At 36.6% G+C, this 17,241-nt stretch overlaps 2 protein-coding genes and 1 non-coding gene across 3 annotated transcripts; 1 reads left to right on the forward strand and 2 right to left on the reverse strand.

The window, feature by feature from the left end:
- Nucleotides 1–1,477: 1,477 nt before the first annotated feature.
- On the forward strand, nucleotides 1,478–4,392 carry LOC109063811 (E3 ubiquitin-protein ligase PPP1R11-like). Its single transcript, XM_019080828.2, has 3 exons — nucleotides 1,478–1,947; nucleotides 3,245–3,353; nucleotides 3,614–4,392. The coding sequence occupies exons 1-3, from the start codon at nucleotides 1,870–1,872 to the stop codon at nucleotides 3,793–3,795; spliced, it is 369 nt and encodes a 122-aa protein (XP_018936373.1). The 5' UTR covers nucleotides 1,478–1,869; the 3' UTR covers nucleotides 3,796–4,392.
- Nucleotides 4,393–9,166: 4,774 nt separating this feature from the next.
- Nucleotides 9,167–14,176, reverse strand: LOC109063813. The gene is made up of 2 exons (XM_042755782.1): nucleotides 12,490–14,176; nucleotides 9,167–9,346 (listed from the first exon to the last, which is right to left on the reverse strand). The coding sequence occupies exon 1, from the start codon at nucleotides 13,441–13,443 to the stop codon at nucleotides 12,514–12,516; it is 930 nt and encodes a 309-aa protein (XP_042611716.1). The 5' UTR covers nucleotides 13,444–14,176; the 3' UTR covers nucleotides 9,167–9,346; nucleotides 12,490–12,513.
- A 1,663-nt stretch (nucleotides 14,177–15,839) lies between these two features.
- LOC122144657 lies at nucleotides 15,840–15,906 on the reverse strand. Its single transcript, XR_006159806.1, has one exon. It is a non-coding gene; the product is annotated as a small nucleolar RNA SNORD52 (small nucleolar RNA).
- Nucleotides 15,907–17,241: the final 1,335 nt, after the last annotated feature.

Raw genomic sequence — 17,241 nt, forward strand, 5'->3', positions numbered from 1 at the left:
ACATGTAACGTGTAACAAGGACACCTTCATATAAAGTGTTACCGAATTTTTTGCATTCATGTAAACCTATTGTAGAAGACTCCCAAAACAATATTAGGAAGTTTAAAAATGGCATAATAGGTGCACTTTAAAAAATTGTATGTTAAAGTGTACTTTTATCACAAGACAATATATGGTCCTTCTTAGAGACAAAATGCATACTGTTCATAGTATACACGCTGCACACTGCAGGAACAGTATGGATATCACAGAAGAATACTATTCCACACCAAGCCATTGAGAAAACTGAGAATAACTTTTTATTACCGGATCCATCGTAAAACAGGTTCTGCTCCACCCTTACCAAAAAGTAGTATACTTCAAGTTTATTTTATTAAGTATACTTAAGTAAAGTTCAAGTATATTTAGACTTTTTGTAAGTATAAGTCAAGTATACTTAAATGTCATTTTAATGAGTATATTTCTGAGGAGTACATAAAGCCCATTTCTGAGAAGTACATAAAAAGTAAACTAAAAGCATACTTTTCTATTTTTAGTTTAAAAGAAGTATACTAATAGCACACTTGAATAAACTTCTTTTTCGTAAGGGCAGTCAAGAGATGCACCTAGTTTTCTCAGCTGATAATCAATCTCATCCCCTAAAATCTACTAACTTGTGTCAGTAAGATTTTTTATGCTTACAAAGCCTGCATGTATTTAATCAAAAATACAATGTAGTGAAATATTCCTGCAATTTATTTTAAAAAAATTATGTTTGAGCATATATTCTAAAATGTAATTTATTCCTGTGATCGGCGCTGAATTTCCAGTATCATTACTCCAGTCTTCAAAAACTAAAATTTAATTAAAACTAAAAATAAAAAAATGAGAGCTAATTCAACATATTAATACATACTATACCATATAAATTATACGAAAATAACACTGCTTGGAGTACCATGTAAATGCAATAGAACATGAATATGGTAATCATTGAGTACAATGGTATAACAAAGCAAAACAATAAATAAAATAGGAAACACAATCAAATACAAACTCAAATGTGTTTGGCAATGAAGGTTCCTGTTTTTGAAATGTTATGAATAAACTTCATGGCATGCATCTTTTATAGTATACACATCTAACAGTATGATCAGAGAAATGCTGAGTATGAAAAAGACAAATAAAAGGGATAAAAGCAATGTTCCTTCACTCAGTGTGGGCTGTCACAGGACGCACACATCCTGTTGGCAGTGGTTTTTCACACTAATATTTTTATGTCTAAAATTCCATATGACTTAAAATGTTTTGATAAAAAACGCAGATGAGTGACTAATAAAAAAGCCGCAAACAATCAAAGTTAAATTACACTGGATTATATTTCCTCCTCGCGATACAGAGTTCTCGCAGCGTCCGCTGTTTCCTACCGGATAGTTTTTAAAGGGACACTCAGCGGCTGCGTCTCAAGAGCTCACGAGCTGCCTATATAGAGAGCACTAGTGAGCATCAAGGGTGCGTTGCGCGTTCCGAGATCGCAGCATTTTTTAGTGTTTTCTGAGTCAATAACATATTTAAATATACAATTCAGCTGAGCTGACTCCAAACATTACTATATTGTCTGAAAATCCTGTCTAGGTAGTCAGCTCGCTTTTTTTAAACACAGCCAACTTCGGGAACCGGTCCGTCCGCAAACGCGTCCTTCCGAGGAGTGATTAGACAGGCGCAAACTCATCTCATGTCCTCGTCTCTGATTCATATCGCGTCCAGCTCGACATTCTGACCGAGAGCTGCACTCGTCGTTCTTTAACATCCTTTAAACCGAGAGCAGACGATCATCGACTGAAGGAGACCGAGCGCCGCTGGAAGGTTTGTCGGGCTTTGATCAGCGCTATGGCGGAGGTATCAGGTACATCGAGCGAGACGATAACGGAGACCGTTCAGACGGGCACACCGCCTCCGCCCCAGCAGGTACCCTGCCCTAGATAGCGTACACACCATTACGAGCCACAGCTACACCGAATCATTCAGGTTCACGGACTGAGAACCAGCAGCCCGGGGTCTCTCATTAACTGATCGTTTGTAGTTAGCACATCGAGTAGTTTAACAGACGGACTAGATCCCAGCGCGAGGCCTGTTCAGTGAGCAGCATGTTCACCAGGGCTCTGGTTTCGGTGTGTTAGGATCACAAGTTAACCCACATCACAACAGAAGTCCTCCTGAAAATCTCCCTTTAGAGAGATTCAGCACGATAACCGCGGTTTGTAGGTCAGTTACTGCAGTTCTTATTGTTACTGCCGTTATAAAAGAAATTAAATTGTGCTTTTTACAGCCTTGTAAACACTTTTACAACATGTACGGCACAAAAAGTACTCGGGACAGTACTAGGGTTATTACAGTTAACTAAATCTAAAACCTAAAAAAATAACATTTTTGTAACTTAAAATAAAACAATAAAACGTATTTCAGCTGGTTGCCAAGGTAACTTCTCATTTGCATTTAAACATTTTCGTTTAGTTTCATATACTAAAACTAAAATGAATAAAAATATTATTAGACATATATATATATATATGTATGTATGTGTGTGTGTGTGTATGTGTATGTATGTATGTGTGTGTGTGTAAAATAAAAATGACAGATCCAACAAAATTACTAAAACTTTAAAGGAAATTCAAACGAAAAATATATCAATAAAAACTAATTCCAAATGTTAATAAAAAACTGTAACAGTATGTTAACTTAGTGTTTATATATATATATATATATATATATGTATGTATATATGTGTATGTATGTATGTATGTATGTATGTATGTATTTATATTATACATATTTATTTTTTGTTCAAATTTGTAATGAAAAATACCACAATAGTGATCCCATAATAAATATATATATAGTATATATATATATATATATATATATATATATATATATATATATATATATATATATATATATATATAATACCATATTCATATACCATCATGCGTGGTGTTTTACAGTAATTTAAAGAATGGTAGCTATTGCTGTGGTGTACTGTATGTCTAGCAGATGTTGGTGTACTGTAGTACAGTACATGGTAAGATCCCATGTTACTTTAATACGGTTTTACAGTCAGTAACATAAAGCCAAAACAATGGTTGAGGTAGCTGTCAGTCACCATCATCGTTGTCTAACTGTTAATGGTTACTCATATCTGTAATAACATTTAATAATGTAAGTAATATTCTCCCTATGATGGGCTGGTTGTGTGTGCTTTCAGGAGGGCAGAAGCCTGACCATCAAGCTCAGGAAAAGGAAGACGGAGAAGAAAGTGGAGTGGTCCAGTGACACGGTGGACAATGAGCATCTGGGCCGGAGGTCTTCAAAGTGTGAGTCTCGTTTTGTTAGCATTAGCTCTGAATCCGTTATTCAGTTTGATATTCATCGAGGACTTGATGAGAATCTGCTTCATACTTGAAACCAGTGTAGGACAGATCTGCATCTGGGCCAGATTTTAAATAGCTGACCTTGAAAATCAGGTTTTAAATGACTTGCATCTATTGAACGCTTCGTTTCTTTAAATAGATCGTCCTCGGCTTGTTTGTGTTTCTTCCGTCACATTCTTCTAAAATGGCTTTGATGTGTTCAGGTTGCTGTGTTTACGAGAAGCCTCGACAGTTCGGCGAGTCGTCCTCGGAAAGCGAGGGGGATGACGAGGAAGGCTGCGGAAGCGCGCACTGCATTCTGGGACACGGGAGAATAGGCCATGGACAGAGGGAGGGCGGAGGGGGCACAGCGCCCCCTAGCTCTGGGGGATCAAACCCTCACTAGTAGCTGAGGCCAGTGGGAGAGTGGGTTTGGAGGGAAGGGTAACGGACGGCGTGGCCACTACATTCATAATCCCTCATCCTCACTCACATCTGATTACATCACACCATCACGGGGTGTCGGAAGCTTTTTGATGAATGAAAGCTTGTAGAGCAATGCAATGTGATTCGTTTTCTCCTCTGTCATTAGTTTGATGACCGGGAGAAGACTTTTTTTGCGATCTGAATGCTGCAGAAAATTTGTTGTACATAGGTTTTTAATTCTTTTGTCGAATCTGTATTTATGTGTTTGCATTTAACAACTTGATCTTATCAGTTTTGTGTCCACAAATGGATTAAAACCTTAAAATATGATTCGGGAGGGTTATACCTTTTAAGCGGATTTAAAAGTAATAAATGCAGTGTAAAAAAGGACTTTTCTATCATATATAATTTGCCTTCGGTGTCACAATTCTAGCAGCAGTTTTTCTTCATATCACTTGAGGAACTTCAAGCGTAATGTGTGTTGTGTGTTATAGTGAATTTAAAACATGGCAAGGTTCAGGAACTCAACCCTTTGGATATTTTTACAAGGGTGCATTAAATCATCTCCATCAGCCGTCATAAGTTTGATTGAGTTATAGTGAGACTCCCCTCAGACAATCAGACTAGTGAGAGACTCGGCATGTACGTGCAAAGACATCGATGTGTTTGTAACTTCGTTTTGTTGAATTGGAATGATATGTGTTTGTGGTGTTGGTTTTGATTGCGAGTTGAGAACGTCTGCTTGAGCATCACACAAAACTGACTGAAAATAAACCGCAGCAGTGAAATTAAAGAAATAGTTCATAAACATATGAATATTTGCTGAAAATGTACTCTCCCTTTAGGCCATCCAAGATGTAGATGATGTAGATGTTCATCAGAACAGATTTGGAGAAATGTAGCATTACATCACTTGTTCACCAGTGGATGCTGCGCAGGGAATGGGTGCCGTCAGAACGAGAGTCCAAACAGCTGATAAAAACATCACAAAAATCCACAAGTAATCCACATGACTCCAGTCTATCGGTTAACGTCTTGTGTGTGTCCATAAGAAACAAATCCATGATTAAGACTTTTTTTTTTTTATTTCAAACCACTGCTTGCGGCAAAAAATACGAGGCCATAATCCATAATGTTGCTTTCTCCAGTAAAACAGTCATCTTGTCTGAATCAGGAGAGAAATATGCACAGATCAAGCACTGTTTACAAGCAAAAACAGTTCTAAATGAATATGTTGCTGGATTTTGATGAGAGGACAACAGGGGATGAACCTTTTCCATTGGAGAAAGTGTTATTTTGGATTATGATATTTTGGCCAGACTTGACAGTTTAAAGCTAAAACACTGACTAATGATGGATTTGTTTCTTAGAAATGTGCAGCTTTTAACTTCAAAAGATGTTAATTGATGGACTGGAGTGGTGTGGATTACTTGTGGATTATTGTGATTTTTTTTTTCAGCAGTTTGAACTCTCATTCTGACGGCACCCATTCACTGCAGAGGATCCATTGGTGAGCAAGTGGTGTAATGATACATTTCTCCAAATCTGTTCTGATGAAGAAACAAACTCATCTACATCTTGGATGTGCTGAGGGTGAGTTGGTTTTCAGGTGATATTTTGATTTATTTCTCAGCTACTCCTTTAAACAGTGAATTGATCTGAAAATGTTTAGATTTAAAATATTTTCTTTTCATTTGCATGCCTTACACGAAATACAGGGGAAATGTTTTGTGTGTGATAAAGAGGATCACCCAGTGACATGTAAGGTGTCTCATCTCATCCTGGGCGCTATGGCTGCTTTTATTTGGCAGAAATTGGTATAAAATCCTGCTAAAAGTGGGAGAAGTGCATGCCGTCAGGATGGTGTGTTGTAGTTTGACTTGAGCTCTAAGGTGTAACTGGATTATATGTGTAATAAAGAGCACGAGAGAGTGCATGGCTGAATGCTGGCCAAGACCAAATGCACATAGCATCATCTCTCTTCTGATGTCACATACAGTTTACAGTTGATTCCCATCAGGACCGTCACTGCAGTCATCAGCATCCAAGCATTCACATGCATCTGTTGTCCCTTTACTGTGAATGCACCTGTATGTACATAGCAATGGTCATAGAATGGATTTAACATGAATAAACAGAAGTTAAATTATGTTGTTTATATCTATTAAATGCTTAATGGCAACCGTAATGTGTGTTTGACTCTCATCCTGATTCTATTCAGTCCTTATGAAATGTACATTTATATAATGATTTATGTGATGCATTATTAAGGGTTCAGGAGCTAATATGTTTTAGATTAGTCATGTGGAAAGTGAGTGTTAATTTAAAAATATACATTAGAAGCATAGAATGGAGATGTGGATCAGTGATGTTATTAAAGGGATAGTTCACCCAAAAATTTAAATTTGATGTTTATCTGCTTACCCCCGGGGCATCCAAGATGTAGGTGACTTTGTTTCTTCAGTAGAACAAAAATTATGATTTTTAACTTCAGGCGTTGCAGTCTCTCAGTCGTATAATGCATGGCAATGGTAACAGAATCTATGAGCTTAAAAAAAAACATGCACAGACAAATCCAAATTAAACCCTGCGGCTCGTGGCGATACACTGATGTGTAAAGACACAAAACGATCGGTCTCTCCAAGAAACTGAACAGTATTTATAACGTATTTTACCTCTAATTCACACAATGTCCGAACTGTTTGAACTCTTGTGAACGCGCTTCACAGCAGCAAGTGGACCATTGACACTTGTTAGAACATAGATAGAGTGTCTCAATAGATAGGTGGTGGTAATGCACTTATAAGTCTGCAATCCACCATAAAGTAAGAAGAAGAAGAAGAAGAAGATGCCTCAGGCGCCTGCTGCTGTGAATGCACATTCACAAGAGTTCTATCAGTTCGGACATTGCGTGAATCAGAGGTAAAAAACGATATAAATACTGTTCAGTTTCTTGAACAGACCGATCGTTTTGTGTCTTTACACATCAATATATCATCAAGAGCCGCAGGGTTTAATTTGGATTTGTCTGTGCATTTTTTTTTTTTTTATGCTCATACATTTTGTTACTATTGTCATGCATTTTACAACTGAGAGACTGTAACGGCTGAAGCTAAAAATCATAATTTGTGTTCTACTGAAGAAACAAAGTCACCTACATCTTGGATGCTCTGGGGATACGGAGATAAACATCAAATTTTTATTTTTGGGTGAACTATCCCTTTAACTCAAACTTATGTTTGTTAATTGAAATAAAGCTGAAATAACTATTAAAACACAAATTAGATTTAAACAAAGTTGGCAACTTACTGAAATAAAATTGCTTAATTTGAAATGCTTAAATGATTAAAACAGATTAAAATGAGAACAGATTTAGAAAAATATCTCTTCTAAATTTATTTCAATTTTTATCTCTTATTACTGAAATTAAAATTTAAATGAAAATTAATTCAAAATCGAAAGCTAATTCAACAAAATAATTCTAAAATAACACTACTGTGGATTATTGGTAGTTGCATGTGAACCAAGGTAAATAATTTAAGATAATAAACATATTACAAATAGAAAGGAAATTAATTGTTCCTGTCATTTCCAGGACTGAATATGTGATAGAAATTATTAAAATCTTAAAATGAAAGGAAATGAATTGTTCCTGTCATTTCCAGGACTGAATATGTGATAGAAATTATTAAAACAAAAATCACACACAAACACACGTTTATATATATATGCATGTATATATATTTGAAATACAAACAACTGGAAAAATAACTAAAAAGCGTGATATATAAAGTCCATTATAAAGATTAATATTTAAAAATGGATGTTTGGTGGTCATTTTTAATTTTACTAATAACCACGGTGGCCATCTGTGTCATGACAGCAAATTTAAGTTAGAGCCGGGATATAGAGGTTTCCGTAAACATCCATACAACCAATATTCATATCGCCATGACCAAAAATGGACACGGTGGTTAAACGAAGTAAAATAAAAATGGTCAAGCAATCACCTTCACAATTTTTGGACCACTTGAGGTGGACTGACCCAATAACAGATAAAATCTGTGTCCACAAGCATCCATGTCCTAATATAAACAAACATACTCCAGACATGAAATATGGGGAAAATGAAGTTTATTTTAGCTGTAAGGACTATTAAAGACTGAACTGTAGATGCAGATCTCACAACCCTGAGCTGCAATCCATTTCACTCTACAGCAGACTTTTCTATTCACAGCTGTCTGGTTTCAGCAGTGGCCCGCACTTCAATCAACTCAGGGCTTACAAAAATGGAAAAACACATTTTAAAGAACCTTCAAAGGTCACACGTATTCTTACATTGCTCAAGGTGTAGTAAACCCACAATTCTAGCGCTACATTTTAATGCTTAAATAACTGACATGAACATCCTAGAAATTTATAAACCAGTACCACAAAGAAAAAAGTCATTCACGACACAAGAAGTTTCATGCATAGATAAAACGCCACTGAACACATTCAGGAAGAGAAAGCTATTCTTGCAAGCGAGAGACATGCTTGTGCAATAAAGCATTGGATATTAAGCTGTCAGTATGCACTTATGCAAAATGACTTCCAATTTATTTACACATAATTCCCTGTGAACTGGCCAAAGTACCAGATATCGTGAGGCACAAAAGATATAATCAACTGAAACAGAAATCAATCAAGAAAGACTGACAACACATCTGAATCAATCTAGATATGCAGTTAATGCTGTAATGAAGTATACAACAAAACAGAATGGTTCTAATGACGTCACCCAAAATATAAAGGAAGGCAGATTTGTAGCATTTCATGAACAGGTTTAGTAAATGAAAATAAGTATGGAACAACGTAATGCACAGGTTCGCTGTATACAGAAAGTGATTTAAAAATCATTCGCGTCCAGTTCCTTTATAATTGCACTCAAAAAAAACAAAACAAGTTTGCCTGTGATTGGACTAATGGACTAATTAAGGATGGGCGATATAATGGACTCAGCCCATTAAATGGAAGGGCACATATGAAAAGTCAGATACAAACAATCCAAAGACGCTGTTAGAGGCCACATTGAGCTATGAATTCAATAAAGTGACACATGCAGATGTGCAGTACATACAGCGCGGCGTCGCAAAGCTATTAATCACCATATAAAAGTAATGTTTCGTTACAAACAACTTGTCGTTGAACTGGTTCAGCCTTCAGAATCTCACTGAAATTCCCTGACAATCAATGATTGCTGGGGTGCTCAGTTTTTTCTGTACGTGTTTCGTCAGGTTTGTAGATGGCAGATGTTGTTTTATCGCCGTGGCTGTAGAGTCTAGTGTTTAACTCGCTCCACTTCTCCTGCTAGTGTGCTATGTAAAAATAGTTTTGGGGAAAATTAAAAGTACATTTTAAAGTGAGCAAAAAACTTCCACTGGTGGTGGTGAGGAAAGAGGTGCTGGTACATTTAGGGTGCTCTTCAATCACTCGAGGGGTCGAATCCTCAGTGGAAGATTTGGGTGCTGGACGATCTGCACGTCAGCAACCTGTGACAGAAACACAGAAGTGCTTAATCACTGCAGTATGAGAAAAGCTTGATATTTGTGTGTTCTACTTGAAACAGTTCATCCAAAAATGACAATTCTGACCTAATTCACTCACCCTTATATTGAGCTATGCTGGAGAGAATGGATTAAAGTCAATATTGATTCAAATCTTGGACAGTTTGTCACAAAGTTATTGTATAACTTCATAATAGTGCTGGGCAATCAATTATATCATATCGGGATTGCAATAAAATGTATGTGGATAATGATGATAAGCTCTGGACGTTTTCACTTGATATGGATTAATCTAACAGCCTATAACGTAGTAGAAATAAATGTGAAATAAAATCTGCTTCACAAACCCAAACATGTGTGACATGAACTTCATCAGAGTCACTTCACCAGCTTTACACGGTTTACTTTGAGAGAAATTACCAGCAAACACACACTGAGATCTTCCTGACAACCCGCCAAAATAAAAGTGCTGCCTTACTTACAACAGGATTATATTACTACTGTTACTACTAAATTATAACTGAAAAATATTACTACTGTATGCTAAAATGCAATTATTATTCAGAATATTATTTTGTTTGAGGAATATCTTTCAACCAAGAGATTTTTTTCATTAATTTATAGAAAATAATAATTCTTTGTTGTAAATTAATTGTTAAATTTTCATTTGATTGCAATTTAAAAGATTAAATTTGTTATTAATGCATTTAATTTGACACTTTTTTGTGATCAACTTGTATTGAATCATAAAACATAGAAACCATAAAAAAAAAAAAATTGATTTTTTTGGGGAAATTAATTTTGATTTAGTTGGTCCGTAGATTTTCATTGTGAAGAAACAAGTTATGTTTACATTCATTTTCAAGGTCTAAAAAAAATGTGCAAAGCATTTTCTTCCCCATTAATGCTTAATGAATATTGTGATACATTTTCGATATGGTCTGATATGGAAAAAAAAAAGTATTTGATAATATTTTTTAGCCATATCGCTTGCTGCTCTTCTCTGAATACTTGAGATGTAGCAAATAATTGTATGGACTACCTTTATTATGATACTCCTTTAATGTGCTTTTGCATCCACATTCATCATAATTTCAGGAAAAAGAAATAGTAGCACAAGCTGTGGTTTAAATTTTAAAAATAAATAAAAAAAATATTTGTTTATCTGCATGTCATGAATTCTGTATTAACTGATGTAAGAGAACTGTGGACATGAAAATGTATTTACTTAAATTACTGAAATATTAAAAGGAGAAACTTCAAGCAAATATTTATGGATGTATTTACTTAAATTACTGAAATATTAAAACGAGAAACTTCAAGCAAATATTTATGGCCTCAGGATCTGAGCTATATTTACTATAATAATACAGTCATACAAACTTAAAGCAGCATGAAGTTGATTAAATGACACAATTTTCATTTTAGGATGAACTACCCCTTAAAGCCAGAGGTCAAAACATACATTTGTGTACAAAGAAATTAAAATGACAATATATCCCCATAGACAGTCACTCTGGGGGAAGAGGACAATATCTGAAAGTGCATCCCAGAGAAACAGAGATCGTGTCAGCTGGGAAATGATGTATGGTTTAAAACCACAAGCAGGTTTCACAGCTCTCTGAAAATGTCATGCTTGTTTTTCTCTGGGTGAAAGATTTAAACCACAAGCCTCACAGCAAAGGTTAGGATGCTTGTAAAAAAAAAAAAAAAACAAAAAAAAAACTTATAGGAATACCCATCCAAAAATCAAACAGTAATCCATAACCGAATGTTCTGTAAAAGATGTGAGTGCAAAACTCATATATTTTTTTTGGCATTGTGGGTGGTTGCGAAGCAACTTAAGTGTTCTTGGTGTATTTTAGCATTTTGCTGTGTTTGCGACGGCGCAAGAAAATGGAGTGAAGACTTTTAGATCAGGGTTTCCTAACCTGATCTTGGGGTCCATGAGTTAATTAAAATCTAATTAGAAATAATCATAAAAATGTACAATTAATGTAAAATCTAAATGAAAAACTTTAAAAAAAAAAATATACAATTAATGTAAAATCTAAATGTATTTTATATTTTATTGTTTACCTGCATGTCATGCGACATTTAACCATGTCAGGGAAAAACCGTGCACATGCAGATGTGTGTACTGAATTATTAAATTAAAAGGATATACTTCAATCAAATATTTTTGGCAAAAAGCTTTGAGAATCCCTGGTTTAGAGAGTGACAGCATACCCCCCTCTTCAACAAGCCTCAAAACCGAGCTATATTTTCTTTAATATTCATGCATGTAGCATAAAAGCTTGGACGTATGACAAACCTAAGTTCAATACTTACTGTTACAGGTTTGTTCAAATCCTTATGACAGTGAAAGTGATTACTGATTTTGCAAACTTTATACTAAAATGCAGTAGTGCACGAATTTCCAGCAACCAAAAAATATTTGTTTGAAAAATTTATTTTTCGGTTTCGGTGACCAAACACTGACCAAGAAGGTGACTTTTAGCAGTTATCTGATGGTACATTTTGACTGTGTCAGTGTCTATTTGTGCACACTTGGGATGATCTGAGCTGATCTCAAGGATTGGGATTGGGACCAATTAAGTTTTTTTTTTTTTTTTAAACTAATCAGTATGGGTTCTTCTAAGCCAAATCCTTATTTTACATCAGCTGTCATGCAGGTGTCTTGCAGTCGGTATTAACTTTAATGTACTTGAAGTGTGCACCAAACACAAGGAAAATACAAGTTTTGGATTGTGTGGACGGGATTGACAAAATCAGTTTATCATTTTAAATGGATCTTAATCTTGATGAACACAGATCTTTTAGTCAATGCTGTCTTCAGTTGATGCATGAACCAAACTTTACCAAACATTATTCCAGTAATCACAATAAGCTTTGCAACTTTTAATATGACACAAAGTCTGAGCTTTCAAACGGTCTGTCAGTTTTTCTAATGAAAGTAAAACAATACGTTAACAATTCGGTTTCGGTGCCTCACTACATACGGGACGGATAGATTTATACATTTCTTGCGTAAGTAGATAACAGGAAAGCCTTCCCTTATGACAACAGCACAAACAAAAGAAGAAAACAACAGGTTCTGTGGGCAGAAACAACTAACAGCTACTTACCCAAAACACACTTTTCCCAGGACTTCAGCTCCTTTGTTTATCTCCGTTCTTGCTTTCTTCAGCTGTGTGCTGTGGCTCATTCTGCTCCCGTATGTCGTTCTGTTCCTCCTCGCTCTCTGTGACCTCTCCGTCAGCTTTCCCATCATCCCCGTCTGCCGAAGCCTCACTCTGGCGTACGCTGACAGAGATGACCAGCGCTTGCACGATACCGTAGATCAACGCAAACAGCAGCAGGTACTCCTGTACCACCCACAGCAGTCCGGCCATCCCGACAGACGACACCAGAAACATGGCCATCCCGTGGAGCCACAGCTTCAGCGCCCCCTGCACCCCCAGCACGTCCAAAAGTAACTTGGTCGGAGGGGATACGGTGGTCAGGAAGCCCACCACAAACAAGTCAAAGAGGTGGCGGAGGAAATTAAAGCAAATATCGTAGTGCTCAGGCACGATTTCTCCCGTCCACGAGCGAGAGAAGAACTGGAATGCAGATGTCTGCGGCGTGGGGGACGGCGGAGGCGTCCCATAGTCTGACTCCCCATCAACTTCATCGCTGTCCCACGTCCCTTCACTCCACCCGGCACATTTCTGCTGGTGGAGCGGGGTGGACAGCGACCACCGGGGCCAGAAAAAGTATCTGGATGGAAGCATTCGGCTCCACCAGCGCGAGGAGCTTCGGGCGGCTGCTTTCTCAATCTCAACATCAGCCCTCAGCTCTTCAACTTCCAACGGCTTGAAAGTCTCCTCGGTCTCCCAGAATTCCTCTGCGATTGTCTTTTGGTCCTTTTTGGTGTTCTCGCCCCTCCAAACCCAGGCAGTAAGTCCCCATAAGCCCCATCTGCTTCTAGCATGAATCTCCGTTGTTGGGGGTTTCTCAGGTTTGGCCTTACTGCCCCAGGACGAGTACAGACTCGCTGGACTGACCCACCCCCAAACTCGCCCTACAACTGCGGTCATGTCTGCACTATTACTTTATAATGTATAGTGTTAAGTCTTTATAATGTGTGGGGGGGAAGCTAATATAGTTGATAATTACACATTAATAACTATAGTATAACGCAATAATAAGCACAGACACCTCTTCATCTAATGGTATAGCTATTAAAAAGTCAGAAAACTTTAGAACGATGTATAAAGTGTTACACTGCTTCAAGTATAAGAAGACAATGAGACCTCAGCAGACCTGTGTTAAGGCGTGTTTGTATTAAAGCAGCTGAACCAGAAAACGACTGACGGCCACACCTGTGCAAATCACTCAGTGACAGGAAAAGAACATAATTTTTAATTAAAATTAAAACCGAAACCGAACCAATATTCCTGTGGCAGGGGGGTTTCGTTTATTTTGAGCTCTCCGGCGGAGCGGCGTCGGTTAGCATGTCTGAACTAGCCGCGCGACTTTAAACACTGAACTGTGTCGATGCTGAACGACGAAACACTAGCGACAGGGGAATAAAACATACCTGCGACCCCAAATCCTCAGTTTTATATGACTGCAGTAAGGACATGCAGTTACATCTTCCAGACATCACGGTCTCTCTGCTTCACTTAAAAAAATAAATAAATAAACATTTGAGTCCACTTATAGAAGCCAGCTTCACATTCCTGTTCACTAGCACCCGGCAGAAACGTGCTAAAATTAAACCGTTTCAGCACGTAACCAGCTCGACAAGGTGCGAAAATACAGTCCAGTTTAAGTATGTTTAAGTTTTGGTTTTGTTTTCTAGGTGGTTTGATTGTGTGTTATTTGGGATAATGGGTTCTTTCAAACGGTTCATTTGAAAGAACTGGTTCAACCAATCAATTCAGTGAATCTTTTAACTCGCGCTGCCTGATATCTCGGCGTGGATTATTGTTCGATCGAAAATGTCCCATTAAAGCCATATAAAAAAGCCACATTGCTGTTATTTACGAGTATTTCATTACGAATCATACATGGATGTAAGAGACTAGCTGGAATAAATGCCATTACTTTTTATTACATTTATATTTATGCATTTAGCTGACACTTTATGGATGTAAGAGACTAGCTGGAATAAATGCCATTACTTTTTCAATAGTAAAAAGTATGCTAATATGCCATACCTGAATACCACAGATCTTTTACTTCATATAATAAAAGAAATACGCTAATATATATGCCAAGGTTCAGAATTTAACAATTCTTTCTATCTGTTCTCGGTTCGATGAGTTGGAGTTGTTGACTCGACAACAGATTCATTTGAAAAGATCCGACTCGAAAGGACGATTCGTTCACAGATCGAGCGTCGCTACGCACTGCTACGTGCAGAACAGAAGCGGTTACAGATTTGTGACAGTGCGTGTAAACTATTAACATTTATATACTTACAAAGCGTTGGTCCTTATTTTGTTACAACAGGTAGACTAGTAGCAAAAAATATGTATAAGCGTGTACCGGAAGTGAGTGGAGTGAAGTCAAATATAACACTAGCCGCTAAGTAACTGAACTCTTTCCATAATAAAAGTCCTTAGCGATTCCTAACAAACAGCAGCTGAAGAGATGATACATTGTACACGAATACTTGAAAAGACCCATTAATAAAAATTCGAGCCTATACTGACTGATTCTTAATCTTTAAATATATTTTAAACATTTAGATAGCATATCAGAATTTCATGAATAACCAATTTCATTTTTTTTTAACATATAAATCATGTATAGGGTGTAAATCTGCTACATGGTATGAAAGCTTTGTACTGTAGAATGACTCCTAAAAGCATTTGCACTAATATTTGACCTTATCCAACAACATGAATAAGATTAAGCATAACACTACAAGTTGGCCCTGCTACTCCCATAAAAAAAAACAATGACTTCATATTGAGCTGTAATAGTGATTTTTTATTAAAATGTAAAAGAAAAACTACATTTTTAGAAAAAGCAGCATACAAAGAACTGAGAAGTCAAAAAACAAGCAGTTACTTTCTCAAACTGTCCTTGGAATGACACAATGACACTGAAACACAAGTGTATAGGCTGAGAAAACAACAACTACAGAGGAGCTTTCAGGTCACCACCGGCCCTTCTGCCACTGCATCAACTTCTGTCCTTGAAAGAAAACATGTGTGTTAGATTACACACGCGTGAGATGAGTGTATTAGTTGCCTGTGAGTGTTTCAGTGCGCCGCGAGAAAGTTACTTCATTGAGTTTCAGTGGAACCGAACAACGCAATCATCATTAACACCCAATTATAACCAAAGCGAAGTTTACTGGGCCAGTACTTACACAGTGACAGATTCAAAGGACATCACTCCGGCATCATGTCAACCTAGAAAAGATAAAACATTAACTAGAAGTTCTTAGTAATAAACACATTTCCATACTCAAGAGCTGTGCTCAGAGAAATGTGAAGAGCTTCATGTTGTCATCAGAGACTCTAGTCTATTGAATCATCAGCGCACATCACTGATAAAACATCAGCACTGTTAGGACACTGACCTCTATGATGATTCACGGGCTGGAGACTGTATCTATGTTGGCTAAAAATCCTTAGTTGAAAGCTTTGAAAATAATATATAATATATTTTGTTTTGTCGGGGGGGGGAAAAAAAATTATTAACTTAAAATTATACACACACGAAAGCTTTGAAAATAATATATAATATATTATGGTTTCCACACATATGATTGGTTATATATATATATTATACCCAGTCATTTAAACAACACATTTCAGAGCTGTAAACAACAATACCCAGTCATTTGAAACCATGATATTTTTGCTGAAGGTTATCATACCATCAAAATCTCATACTGGCCCATGCCTTCATGCAAAAATAATAAACAGGGGTTTTCAATCTTTCAGATGTCACAGACCTCCAAATAGAGTCAGAGGGACCACCATCCTTAAGTTTAAAAGACAGCTATATATTTATATGTATAAAGACCATATACTATTACGTAGTTTTCAGTTACATTTTTTAGTACAGTTAATGTATTATGAGTCTATTTAAATACATTTTTAATATTTTTATATTAATTGAATGTTTTTGTTTAATTATAGTTTATTTACTTTACACATTTTTAAGCTGTTTTGTAAACCTCTGAAGGAAAACAGAAGTGCTGTGGTCTCGTACTTACCTAGAGACTGCTGCAGCTTCGATACATTCTTTGACTTTTGTTTTCCCAAGAAATCAAAGTTCAGTTTCAAGTACATATGATCTGCAGAACACTGGAGGTAATATTATCGAGTCATATTCGTCTGAGCATGTTGATGTATGGACTAATGGCGCATTCGAGGTTAAAGCTCGGCCACGTCGGCGTTTCTAAGCAAGCTTAAAAATATAGCACTAAACTGTGTGTTTGGGGGTGATTGATACTAAATAAATAAATAAATAAAAGGTAAATCGTCGCTGCCTAGATCACTGCAGTGCAGCATCCGCAGAATTGAAAGAAACGCGCAGCGAATGACATTAACAGGGTCCTAACGCTGCGGGCAGGGTAGCGAAATATCTGCCTGCACGAAAATACAAGCATATCTTGTGCAGATGTCCTTTTCTTCTTTATAATTTATTCAAATAAAATTATGCATGCACTTTTTATTGCGAGATGGGATATTTGTGCTACGACAAAACCATTTTCAAACCACCGAAGCATTTAAGTATATTAATGTAACTAATAATTATTCATTAAGTAATATCGCAAAAGCACAGTCGCTCAGCATGAAATGTTGTTATTGAGAAAAAAACAGAAATCATTAAATAAGAGATAAAGTTAAATGTTCTTAAAAAGTTCA

This window comes from Cyprinus carpio, unplaced genomic scaffold (assembly GCF_018340385.1).
Source record: "Cyprinus carpio isolate SPL01 unplaced genomic scaffold, ASM1834038v1 S000006747, whole genome shotgun sequence".
In the NCBI taxonomy this organism is placed as follows: domain Eukaryota; kingdom Metazoa; phylum Chordata; class Actinopteri; order Cypriniformes; family Cyprinidae; genus Cyprinus; species Cyprinus carpio.

Coding starts and splice junctions, on each gene's coding strand:
- LOC109063811 (XM_019080828.2), top strand. CDS start 1,870: ATGGCGGAGGTATCAGGTACATCGAGCGAGACGATAACGGAGACCGTT. Junction 1,948..3,244: donor CACCGCCTCCGCCCCAGCAG/GTACCCTGCCCT, acceptor GTGTGCTTTCAG/GAGGGCAGAAGCCTGACCAT. Junction 3,354..3,613: donor GGGCCGGAGGTCTTCAAAGT/GTGAGTCTCGTT, acceptor TGATGTGTTCAG/GTTGCTGTGTTTACGAGAAG.
- LOC109063813 (XM_042755782.1), bottom strand. CDS start 13,443: ATGACCGCAGTTGTAGGGCGAGTTTGGGGGTGGGTCAGTCCAGCGAGT.